General features: G+C 41.2%; 1 protein-coding gene across 1 annotated transcript in view; it reads right to left on the bottom strand.

Moving 5' to 3' along the window:
• Positions 1-13,522, bottom strand: part of PTPRC (protein tyrosine phosphatase receptor type C) — a 74,982-nt gene that overhangs the window by 17,399 nt on the left and 44,061 nt on the right. Inside the window, exons 14-23 of the mRNA XM_075541909.1 lie at positions 13,340-13,448; positions 13,157-13,191; positions 10,280-10,389; positions 9,627-9,717; positions 9,464-9,540; positions 6,123-6,159; positions 5,932-6,029; positions 4,196-4,321; positions 1,922-2,079; positions 1,640-1,775 (exon numbers count right to left, since the gene is read on the bottom strand). Coding sequence (XP_075398024.1) covers positions 1,640-1,775; positions 1,922-2,079; positions 4,196-4,321; positions 5,932-6,029; positions 6,123-6,159; positions 9,464-9,540; positions 9,627-9,717; positions 10,280-10,389; positions 13,157-13,191; positions 13,340-13,448 — 977 coding nt within the window. The remainder of the gene's footprint in view (positions 1-1,639; positions 1,776-1,921; positions 2,080-4,195; positions 4,322-5,931; positions 6,030-6,122; positions 6,160-9,463; positions 9,541-9,626; positions 9,718-10,279; positions 10,390-13,156; positions 13,192-13,339; positions 13,449-13,522) is intronic.

The following is a 13,522-nucleotide window of genomic DNA, read 5'->3' as shown; positions in this document are numbered from 1 at the left end:
ACAGACCTACGTAGAAGATATGTGGAAAGCAATAGCTTCACATCTTGATATTGTGTTTAATAAAGGTCTGTGTGATTTTGCACCAATACTTTTTAACTTATTCTAGCATATTTTATGTTTTCTATAAAACGACATGCATGGTACCCTGCATGCTTCATTTGGCAACTTTATTCACTCGTTTCCCCCATATCTGCCCATAAATTAGACATACACAGAGGTCATTTCTTTTTCAACTGCTGCGTGGCACTCACTGAATCGAAAGTCCGCCTGTCCACATCATGTTCATCCGTTCCTCTACTGATAGGTAGCTAGGCCGCTATGCTGTTCAAGCACCCATGGAATGCAGTGCACGTTCTTACACATGCTTTCAGTTGCACGCAGCAAAGTCTTTTTCTTGGGTGGCATAAGCAATCACGAGCCTTTCCCATAATAAGGACCACTTACAGTTGCATTAATAAGGACCACCTGCAGTTACTGGATGCGCGCCCTGACGCAGGAACTCTCTGAGCGCTCTGCTGTGCTTGCATTATGATATTTGCGAGTACTTTCATATCTCTGTTTTACAGATGACTTAACTGAAGCACGGAAAGATAGCCGCTTTTATGAGATGCTGCCCAAAGGCTTTCTGATGCGGGCCTTCCAATTCACAGGCGCATTCATCGTGTGAGAGTAGCTCTTTCCCTATACCAGTCTATCAACATTTAATATTTCCAGAGATGTTCCTATGCAGTATGTGCAAACGGTATTTTATTCTTTGTGGTAAAAGATGCCTATGACAAATATCAGCAAATTAACAACACTGGACGTATAATTCAGTGCGGTGGTTACATTCACCATGTTGCACGGTCGTTGTCAGTATTCTTTGCCCAACTATCATGCTGCCATGAACAGAACCTCAAGAAAGGAAAACTGTGGTCAAATTTTCTGACAGGAAATAACTGAGTTTATTCATAAGAACAATCCCAGACTAATCAATAAGCAGTAACTCTCTTTCCATCCCTCATTTCTATCCTTGGTAACCAATAATAAGTCTTGATCTCTTGTACATTTGCCTATCTTATTTAAGTGTGACGGTGGAGCATTGGAACAATGGGGATTGGTTTATTTCACACCATGTTTTCAAAATTCATCCATATCAGTACATGCATCAGGACCCAATTTCTCTTTATGACTCCATTTTAATCCATGGCGTGTATCTACCCCATTTTGTGTATGCATTCATCTGAACCGATATGCAAGCGTTGGGCTCAGGAATGACGCTGCAATGAACACTGGGGTGCAGGTTTCCTGCTTTGAATTCGGGTGGCGGACACACCCAGCATCAGTATTACGGGATCATCTGGGAGTTCTACATTCAGTTTTTTGCGGCCTCCCTCCACCGTGCTATCTCATTATTTAAAACACGCATTTTCTATTCTTTATTCCACAGTACTTATCATCACCCGTGTAGAACTCCCAACCCTGTGACCAGTGGCCTACACGCACTTTAGTTGGCGTGAGATTGAAATAAAACCATTGTCAGTCACGGCTCGTGACGTTGAGAAGCGGTCGGTCAAGTTCAGATCGCTGTTTTGCACCACGAGCAGATAGATGCGTGGAAGCAATCGAAAGAGACCGATCGCTGCAGATGAGGCCGTACCTCCACTTGAACCATCAGGCATCTCTGCCGCCGGAGCTTGACCACGTAGCCGTAGACATCCACTCTGTTCTCGGCCTCCAGGCCCTCCAGCATGGCGTCGATCCCGATGTAGGTGCCCGTGCGGCCGACCCCCGCACTGCCAAGAGAACAGACACAGCTGAGCGGCTCGCGAAGCACGGAGGCGCCCGGAGTGCACACGATTTCAGCTTCTCGCCCGGACGCTGCCAGGCGCAGAGCGATTCCCACGGGGCAGGGCGTCCCGGCCATGGCCGTCTGTCCTACCTGCAGTGCACCACAATGGGGCCGCTGAAGAAGTTGCTGAACGCTTTCACTCGCCTCCGCAGCTTGAGGAGCAGGTGGGGATCCTCGGGGACCCCGTGGTCGGGCCAGCTAGTGAACTGAATGTGAGTCACCTCTCTACCAGTCGATCTTTCTTTATTCTGGTGAGAGACAAGATTTCCTGTGAGATGTCGTGTTTTGCACATATCCCGAAGCAAACGCCCGTGGGGCAAGCGGAACTAGGACCCCCACTCCGTACACCCAAAGACAAAGTGTGGCAGAGGAGGCCTGCCATAGCTCGGACATCCTGATTGTTTTTTAACCATGAAGCCAGTGTACTGTCCAGTGAATAAGAAGTCGTGGGGACAGCAGGCAGGATTGGCGTGCACTAAATAGCAAGCAATAGGTAGGTTTAGCTGAAATTCCTGGGAACTTCCATATAGCCAAGTGAAAAAACAAGACAAACAGGCAAATGAACCACCAACAACGGGGTCAGGGTGCAGAGGGGTGTGTGCGTGAAAAAGAGAGAAAGATAATGTAGTAAAATCTCATCCTATCTGAAATATTTCTGCTTGGAAGACCAGAACACAGGACCACTGGTCACAGGCTTAACACTGCAACACTATAATTCTTAAGCGGTCTCATTCTATTTGAAATGCAGAGAAAGAATTGAAAAAAATCAGCTCAGATCTGTCCCAGTTTCAAGGAAACCACACGAAGATGACAGGAGAAACAAAGCACTTTTAGAGGAAAATGAATATAAAAAGGAAAAGAGAATAATATTGGTTATTATAATTTTCTGATAGGAAATAGTAAGTTGATCTAATGTATTCCCAGACAAATCAATATATTGAAGATAAGCATCGACCTCTAAATATTCACCCATGTCTAGGAATTGGGGACCTTTATGGTTTAGTTAACCATCTCTTTCATAAACAATAAACCAGACTCACAGGCAAGGAGCTGATTCTGACTCACAGAGACCTGACTGGACAAAGCAGAACAGCCCCATGAGTTGCTGAGGCTGTAAGTGCTGCAGGCGCAGAGAGCCTGGTCTCACTCCCAGGGAGGAGCCCTGGGAGATGGATGGCCTTCCTGGACACAGTGTCTAGTAACACCGGAGGAGCGCCTGGGAGATATCTAAGATAGGTCTTTTTTGCCTATAGAAAACCCAACAACTGGAATTCAGAGAAATTTCCAGTTTCCTCTGTAAAGACCATTTTTCAACAGCTCTCCTAAGGTATATTTCAAATACCATAAATTAAAACATGCATACAGGTTTTCATAATATTTGCATAGTAATAGAATTATCACCACTGCCTAATTATTGAACATTTCCATCACCTCAAAAAAAAAAGAAGAAGCATACGTTCCTTAGCACTTCTCCCCATTCTGCTCACCTCCTCAGGTGCGAGTACCCATAACCCCCTTCCTGTCTCTACAGATCTGCCTATTCTGGCCTCTTCCTACTACTGGAATCAGACATGTGTGAAGACGGCCATTGTATCTCTGAATTACTGCACCGACCTCTTTCTTTGCTGGTACATAGTTACAACTCTGAGTAGATTGAAACCCAGTCAGTTTCATCTCCTGGCAGCGCCGGCTGTTACTGTGCAGGACTGGGTTCCGTGGGTCTCCTTCAAGGAAGGAAAAGAGGCCAGGCTTCTTCTCCACAGTGCCACAGAACTGGAACTACCAACCCCTCTGTTATTAGTCAAACACACACCACGGTACCACTCAGGTTCCTAATGCAAATGGTATAAATACTCTTCCCATATGGATGATAAATTCATTTTAAAAAGTAACAATCCCTTTACCAATTTAATCATTTATTCAACACATGTAATGAATTCTCATCTTTTCTTTGTGCTTCGAGGGTGAGAAAAAAAGTAAAGACTTTTAGTCTAACTTAGAAAATCAAGTCTTCTGCTCATGACTAAAGATGCCACTGTTGGTAACGCTTTATTATTCAAACTCAACTGTTTCTCTTGAACCCACCAAACCAAAATCCACTGTCACAGAGTATATTTCAACATATAATGACCATATGGGACAGAGTAGAACTGCCCCCTTCAGGTTTCTGAGGCTACAAATCTTTATGAGAACAGAAAGCCTCATTTTTCTCCTACAGAAGAGTTAGTGGGTTTGAGCTGCCAACCTGTAGATAGCCCATTAAAAACATTTTCTTGATAACATTTTACTTTCTCATTTTAATATTTCATTACTGCATTTTAAAAAACTATGACCAAACAAAATTATGTAACAAAATAAACTCACATTTGTAATGTTCAGTTTCTGAATAATATAATCAGGGCATATTTGCTGGTCACTGGTCTTTACCATCACATCCCCATAAGTCTTGGTTTCCTGTTCCATTGATGGCCAGTATTCAGCACACTTGTTCTGTATACATATATAAAGAAATCATTAATGGTTCCATTTTCCCACTTAAAGAAATTTCATTGAATATATATTTAAAATAAACAAAACTTTATTCATCTGAAACTCTCAAGCCATTGATATGGCCTCTTTTATTTGATTATGCAATTGAACTATGTTTGAAACATATTTCATTTCCCATTAATGTCTCTTAAAATAATTCCTTCATGCTGCTTTGCACAAGGATGGTCTTCCCTGATCATCAAAAAAGGGATACGCTGCAGGTGGATTATTTCAGTAAGGAGGATAGGGAGATATTCACGCTTCCTAAACCCTGGTGACAGAGTTTACGAGCTGGGCTGCTAGCTGCAAGGTCAGCAGTTTGAAACCACCAGCTTCTCTGTAGGAAAGATGTGCAGAGTGACAGTTTCAGAATCCTACAGGGGCAGTTCTCACCTCTCCTATATGGTCACTGTGAATTTGAATCAATGGAAGAACAGTGAGATAGTTAGTTTATTGTGCCAGAATGGCCAATAAACACAAGCGGGGTTAATTGAAGGGCGGAGAGATAAATGACTCAAGGAGCCTTGCCTTTCTTGTCTCTCGCTCTTTGATCATCGGACCAGTGTGCAGCTGCCTGGCTTGTTCTGTGCCTCAATTTACAGGCTACACTACCTGTGGGACGCCTAGCCTGTAGACTCTGTCGCTGTAAGTTGAGGTCCAGGTAAGCCCACACGATTGGAATGTATATCTCTGGAGTTGGGGACTGACAGACAGTTGGTGACCTGGCTGACAGTTGGTGACCTGCCTTGCTGTTTGCTGCCTGTGTTGGGCTAGCCTAGCTCTCTCTACAGAGGACTATCTGGTGGCCCTCAAGATTTGAAGGGCTGCCAGTGTCTCACAACTCTCTCATGGGAGTGAGTTGCACTGAGCCACTTGTACTACTTTATAATTTAACTGTTCATTTCTTGTATTATATATCTTTCAATCTGTATATAATTTAACAGTTCATTTCTTGTGTTATATATCTATCTTTATAAATATTTATATAAAACTACCAACAATCTGGTTTTATCTCTCTAAAGAACCCTGTCTAATACAAGCAGTAAGTTTGTTTGTTTGTTTTTCAGTTAAAATTTCATTATATGTATAAGTTACTATTTATCTACCTAAAGTAAGTAAGGGTTCGACATTCACAAGCATTTATGAAGTTAACATATTTATATGGACTAAATTTATACCAAAGAAACAGAAGTCAAATAGAACTCAAGCAATTAAGTGAAGTCACCTAACTTTCATGCATTTAGATATACACATGGGTTAGTTTTCATCATTTACAAAAATTTGACTCAAGTGTTACAATGACTAAAATAGAGAACTGTTCAAACTCCCAAGTCCCTACTCTAAACCCAAACCAAAGTCCCTGCCATGGAGTCATTGCTGACTCATAGCAACCCCCTGTGGCTTTCCAAGACTAACTGATCACAAGAGTAGAAAATCCAACGTTTCCCCGTGGAGCTGCTGGTAGTTCCGAACTGCAGGCCATGCAGTTCACAGCCCAACACATAACAACACATTCTTTTTAAAATGCCTTGCACCGCTTTCTTTTCCTTCGTCCTCGGTCGGGTCCTTACCCTGTTTCCTTCTTCACATCGAGTGACCATCACAATGACTGTGGCCTTCTGTTCCCAGATCATCCTCCAGAAGTCATCAACAGTTTCATCTCTGGGTCCTAGGAAGCCAACACATGCACACTAATAAGAAATGCTTCTTAAAAATCCCATGAAGCAATTTTTTAAAAAAAGAACAGTCGATGATAAATTACCTTGTGCAGCAATATATTTCCTCGGTTCTTTGAAACCCTGTTCAAAACAAAAAGTGGATCAGTTATTAGGAATACTTAATTATTCTGTAGTGAAAAACTGTGAGCCAATGGAACTGCCTTATGCCCACCATTCCGGGGCAATGTAAAATGATCAAGGGGATTTTAATTAGAATGTGACAAGTATGTGTTAACATGTTAGCATTGACAAGCAATATTCATAAATTTTATGTCTGTAATATATACCCCAAACAAGTTTTAAAATCAAGCTTTCTTTTCCTGGGATGTGACTCTCTTTACAACAGTAACTCAGACATTTGTACATGTGATCCCTGTCACTGCTTGCAGCACCATCTGCCACAGTTTAAGCTTACCAGCCTCACGTAGGGATTTTGGGTATTTTTACTCCATTTCTTTCAACAAATCACTCTGGGGGATACCCCACATTTCTACCTCTTAACTAATTCTCCCAAGCTCTCCCCCATTTTTATAGCCATTCCAGGTAATAAATACAATGATATTTGTTGTCAGGGATAAAATTTCCAGGGACAGCATTAAGCAGTGATACAGAAAATGTGAAATATCAAACAGAGTTGATGAGAGGCAGTACTACACTGTCCTGGCTTGGATCACTGTCTCTAAGGCAAGAATGAGTGGGTGGGGGGGCGGGGAATCCCAGCTCTGCTCACAGTATCAACATGCAGAGCACCTCATGGGGTTCTTGTGAGATAAATTGTGAGGAATACATGGAAAGTACTTAAAATATAACTGACAGGACAAACATAAGAAACCGTATTATTGAAAATCATAAGATGCTTTAGAAGGGAATTTATTAATAATTGAGACACAGATCAGGAACCCCGGTGTATGGTGTTGGCAGTTCACACCCACCTGCTCCCCCTGTGGGAGGAAGCTGGGACTGACAGGAAACCCGGGGAGCAGTCCTGCTCCTTCCTGAGGGGGAGCTGTGAGTCAGGAACAACCCAACTGTGGAAGTTTTTGCTTTTGTTTTCCTTTTCCACTAAGACAGATACTGAAGGTGTGTGGTGCATAACTGATACAGGAGAACATATTTCTGGATGCTGCTATACTTTAAGTAAATGATGAAGCTAATAAAATATCATTGTTTGAAAGGGGACAATTTCTGCTATTACACTTAATGTTTATATACTCATGTAGGAAAAAAACACAGCCCCCAAACAACTCTACTTTAATTGCTCTTTCTTTCAGGAGAATCTGGGGACATGCAGGCACATGGCACACAGTTTGCCATGCCTTTGACTGTCAAAGAGAAGCTGTTGATAAACTTATCATTTGGCAAGTCTATGTGGAAAACAGCACTCCCATGAATTGCTGCTGTTGGTTGGCATCAAATCCTTTCTGACTCATGCACAACCCATGTGTGTGGACTGAAGTCGGTCCACAGGAATCTCACAGTTGTGTCTTTTTGGAGTCGGGCCTCTAGGTTCATCTACCAAGGTGCAACTTGGATGGATTTGAACTGCCAGGTTGTTGGCTAATAGCCTCCTTAACCACTGTGCCACCCAAGGACACTTTCCTGCATTGCTGATGGAATAAATATAAGCGAATCGAATGCCTATGAAGGGAAATTTGGAAATATCTTTCTGGTTGATTTTGTAGTAGACCTGGACACATCCAGGAACCAGTTCTTTATGCCGCTGAACTCTGAGATCACCAAAGGAGATCACTGGACTGCTGTGTGAGAACCCAGGAAGGGGCAGCCAGTCAGTTGTGAACCCACACAAAAATCCCCCTACCCTTATAGCAGCTGGGGCAGCGTTCAGATGGGCACTCAGATCAGCAGAGGGTGTTCACACCCCAGAAATACGAGCCCAAGAGCCAGGAGCAGGTGCAGAGCGAAGCCCAGATGGGATTTCCTGCTGTGTCTTCATCTTTTAAATTACCAGTGCATGCGTCCTATAATCTAGCAAATTTCTCTCTGGGGAATTGATCCTCTAGATATACTGAGCACCCATGTTGTCAAGTGAATTTTAACTCATAGTGATCCTTTTAGGAGCGAGCATATCTGCTTCATGGGGATCGCAAAGCTGCTCCTCTTTGCAGAAACAGACTGACACTTCTTTCTCCATTGGAGCATCTAGTGGGTTCTAACGGTAAGCTTTCAGAGAGCCGCCCACAGCTCAACCCACTGTACAATATGAGCCAAGATTATTGCCAGCACCACTGCAATAAACTACATCCACCTGTCCTGCTATGCAACAATGGATATGACAGTTAATGCCCTGATCACTAATGTAAGAACTGATTAACTCATAATGAAGCTCTACCACAAATTATCTAAAAGCCTAATGGAAAGAGGTTGGAAAGTTCCACGTGCAGTGTCATCAAACTCTGGCCTGTAGACCAAGACTAGCATTGCCTGATGGTGTACAGACAGTTTTTTTGGATGACCACTACATTGTAAATTGTCATTGAAAGGTTAGTCATTCACCTGTCGAGACAGATAGTTGCAAAAAAAGACAGTTTGGCCTTCGCACCCCACGTAGCTACTATCTAATCATTATCAGAAAACACTAGCCAGACCTTGCTCTTTATAATGACAACACGTATCTTCAAGAGAGGTAGTTACAGTGGATACAACGTGACACAGAACAAGGTGAGAGAGAGCTATGTTGTCACTTTTGTACAAAGAGGAAAGGAAATATAGACGATGATATTTCTCTGTGTGTGTAGGAAGAAACTCTTGCTGCTTAAACAAGAGCTTCCTTAGAGGACTCTTCACGTATGAGGCACACTGAGGATTAGGTGGGAGGAAAACGTTCTAAATCAATTTGTCTCTTTTTTATCCTATTTAAATTTTTGAGAAGCACGTGATGCTTATTGGAAAATTAAATGGTAAGTTACATTTTAAAAGACAATAAATCAACCATACACGATGTTTTTACTCTGTGGATAGAACACACACACTATAAATACAAAGAACAGATGACCTGTGTCAGCGAAGAGCAGCCACGTCAGGCAGCTATCTGACCAGTTCTCACCTCTACAATGAACATAGGGCGCATGGCTGGGACGTAATGGGGCTCTAATGATAAACACATGTAAATTATCCAGTACATTTTGGCCACCAGAATATGTTAATTATTAGTGTCTTGTTGTTCATAAAGGAAAGCCCTTGATTACAGAGAGATCAAGGAGTGATTTTGTTGTTTATATCAGTGCATTATGGACTTTGTTCCAAGTATTTCTAACGAGATCTCAAACATTTTCTAAAGATAAAGAAGGATGAATAAAATGCATAGATAAAAGAAAATTGAAAATCTTCATCAACAACCAACAACAAAAAAAGCCTTTTTCCTCACATCAATGAAACTAGCATTTATGTAGTTTGATCCCGCATCTCCATTGATCTCAGCCAGTTCAACACGGTTGTAATCATCTATTCAAAGAAAAGAAAACTTAGGTGAGATATTGAACACCCGAGTAGCCTTAATATACACAATTCTAGTCTCAGTAAATACTTACAAGGAAGGATGTCAACATAACGGTTTTTATTCTGGTTAAAAGACTTCCGAGCTTCCTTGATAGAAAACTTGCTGAACAACCGTGGAATGCTCTGAAATGCAAATGTCTTTGGTCACAGTAGATCCCCAAAATATAATCCTCCTCGTGCTAGTTATCAGGTGAGCAAATACGATATGCAGAAACGTATTTTCTTTACAGTGATGTACAAGTTGCATATGGTACTTAAAATAAACATTGTTAGTTATTATGAAAAATAAAAACTTTGTTTGTTCCTTAAAAATAATATTCAATTATATTTGAGAGTTCATATAGTTTTCATCACTTTGTGACTTTAGTATGTATATGAACACATAGTTGGATGATCAGCAACAGTAATAGCTTACAATTAATCAGTCAAATATATTGTCACACAATTTCATTAGTAATAAATACAGTAAAGCATTACATGAAAATATTTACAAGCTTTACAAACTTTATGACTAGTAACTTGTCATCTTCTATGAGTCTCCTTCCTGGCCTATCTATCCTTGCTTGGACAATGTTGCAGTACTGTGTGAGATCAACTATAAAGAGAGACAGCTATGCAAATGCGTTTAACGTGAAATCACCTTGACAGGTGACTAGAATTCATCATTTGTCAAGAGTGCACATACCTGGAATTCAGCCAAAAAGAGTCTTCCTTCATCAGCAATCTTTCTCTTGTAAGTTTCCAACAAAACATCTGCGTGGATTGGCTCCACATTCATCAGTTGATTCTCATCATCTTTAAAGATTCAGGACTAGGGTTAAGTCTATCCTTCAAACTTTTATACACATTTCATTACCTTTATATCCTACATTCTTGGCTGTTTTCTTTCCATCCCAGACACAGTCCACATGGAAAACCCCGCTCACACAGAAACGTTAACTCTTAAGCAAATAAGATAAACCTGTGTGCCTTAGGCCTCGAGTGGGATTTGTGTTCATCTTCTCCCAGTGACTCCTAGCTGTTCCTCAAACCTAATTCTTATTCTCCTCAAAACCAAAATGTTAAAGATGAAACTCGTTTCCTTTTATCTAGAATGTCGCATCCCAATAAACAGGATCACCATTCACAAAGTAATTGATGCGGGAAACTTCCAAGGCATGTGCCATATTTTCTTATAGCCCACGGGTTCCATCTCTGCCGCCAGTGGCCAGGCTCATCAACCCCTCGTCATCTGTGGCTCTCCCGTGCCTCCTGTCTCCATTCTCCCCGCACACTAACCTCACTACTAACTGCCATGGGTTAATCTACTGGAATTCAAATACGCGTATATAGCTCTTCTTATGAAAGCGAACCTCAACCAAAACTCTTGCTGGTACTCCAATAGAGTAAGGGCTAAAATTTAACTGCTTAATATGTTATGTGAGTCCTTTTAGAACCTTATCTGACTTATTTTACCCAGAATTTTTTTTGCCCTCTCTGTTCATACCTTATGCATGAATAAGTCCCAAAGCACATGGCATGATCTCATGGACATTCCCATTATCGCTGCCTATAGAACAAGCACTTACATCTCAGGTTCCAAACCACCTGTCATCAGTGCCATGACCTCGACACTTCTTCTTTTTTGGGTTATATGTATTTTATAGCAGTTACCGTACTCATTTACCAGTGTCACAATGACTACATTTTATTATGTTCATTTTAGCTTATAAAACATTTCAAACATGTGAATAAAGAAGATATGATTGATACTTTATACCCAAGCTCAACTTAATTTGATATTCTGTTTACACCAGATCACTAAATAGTCATTCATAATGCCTCAAAAGTAGGAAGCACATTATATGTCATACATGTTTCTGAAATAATTTATCAGAAAGAAAAAATATATATCAATAGTCAAGAGCTATAATCATATGTGGGTCTTGAAAAGCAACGAATTTAGATAAATCAGAAAATGGAGCTGTCACACAGGTAGACAGTATGTTTCTCTCACTTTTCCAATTTGTGCCATGAGTGTTTATATTCAGTACTCTTTTTAAATTTCCCTTTTTAACAAACAAAAAGGTGATTGTCCTTGAGACTTAAACATATACTTCTTCACTGTGTATATAAACTTCCTATCCAATCACAATGATCATACTCACTATCAACTCCTTGTTTCTTTGGATTTCTAAGGTGGGCAGGACCACCTCCTGATTTGGAAACGTGGGTAAAGTCTAATGAGTCTAGGTAAATTTCAGTGTATTTAAAGGGGCAGCTAGCATTTTGATGCTCTCAAGTGAAGCTTAACTCCTTCAGAATGGATTCTCTTCTCGTTAGCTATTCGTTGCCTTTTCATTCCCTCTTGCATCTAAATCAGTGGCCGGAACTCTCAGTCACTGACTTAGTCAGCGATGTATGTGTCACACTCCATATATTCTCACAGGTACTGAGGATGAGACATGAATGACAAAATAAAACACCTCTCCCGTGACAAAGTTCACGTTCGATCTAGGGTTGATCCGTCAAGAAAAGAATGAGTAAATAAATAATCCAATATCAGATGACAATACCATACATCTGCCTAGAGATGGAGAAGCCCTTTAGGACAACTGGAAGCAACATTTAAAAGTTTTGAAAGCTGTCTTCTCTTGAACATGAGAAATAAAACAATCATCGTTATTGTTATTAACCATAGTTTATATTTAAACTATGGTTCAAATATTAAACTATGTTTTAAACATCTAAATTAACTGTAGTTTAAATTTAATCCCTCTTCCTAAAATAAGTCTTAAAAAAAGAATGAAACAAATGTCAAAAAAAAGGATTTTAATAGAAAAGGAATTCCCTTCCCTCCCCTAAGTCAAAGAGCTGCCCCATTGCCCTGTGCATACTTGTGCCCTTGGTGGAGTGCCCTCCTCCCCATCCCAAGCTTACAGGACTGCAGATTTACCTCCTCCTCCTCTCTGGGACTGTCCGTGCTCTTCCCGCTCCCTCACATGTGAGGATGACCTTTCCTCACCACCCTGAAACACTTGGCATCTCCCCCTACCCATGCGGGGCTTTCTGCTCTCAGTTCTTCTGTGGAGCACACACATGAGCCTATTGCATTTATCCCTGTGCTGTAATATTTGTCAGCACCTCCATTTTCCTCTCTTAGATTTTAAATCTTTCAAGGGGAGAGTTTGTTGCCTGCCCTTCTGTGACTTTGAACACCTGCAGCAGTATTTGTTATGCCCTGCAAAGGATAAGGCTCCGTCGTGGGGCTGTGGGTTTGACGTTGGACTGCAATGTTGAGCCAGTGGCTCAAATCCACCAGCCCCTCCACAGGATGATGAGTCTGTCTGCTCTTGTAATGATTTATAGTCTTGCTAACCCTATACAGCCACTGAGTCAGAAGTAGCCCCCTCATCTTCCTTTCACGAAGCATCTGGTGGTTAGCAACCCAGCAACCCCCTCTGACACCAGGACTCCTCTCAACAGATTTGAGTTAATTCAGAAACACCGAATGGTTTGTTTAAACAGTATTCATTGAAGTGCACAGAGGTGAGTTTTGATCAGTGAAAATCTGCATACTTACCCCTTTCAACGAGTTCCCGTTCTTCATCTAAATTGCTGTGGAAACAAGACACATACATTGCTAGATTTGTTTTCTGAATTCCCATTTTCACTTCATTGCTTCCATCCCTGCCCCCATGGACATGTGCTTCATTGCTATTGAATACCACTTTTGTTGTTTTTGACTTTGGGAAGCGGTTCTTACCAAGATCTCTTCTTATGCAAGTCATAGATTTTGTAGAGAACAACAAGCAGGGCTACGGATGTCACAATAATCAGAAATGCCAGAAATCCAATCAGTGCACTAGAATTATCTAGAAAAAAAACACATCAGAGAGCTTATTACAGCCAGTATGTTGCTAGATTCTTTGAATAATCGCCTTTAAAG

Source organism: Tenrec ecaudatus, chromosome 1 (genome assembly GCF_050624435.1).
Source record: "Tenrec ecaudatus isolate mTenEca1 chromosome 1, mTenEca1.hap1, whole genome shotgun sequence".
Lineage (NCBI taxonomy): Eukaryota > Metazoa > Chordata > Mammalia > Afrosoricida > Tenrecidae > Tenrec > Tenrec ecaudatus.
The sequence above is the reverse complement of the archived record's forward strand: the minus strand, read 5'-3'. Positions and strand labels throughout refer to the sequence as shown.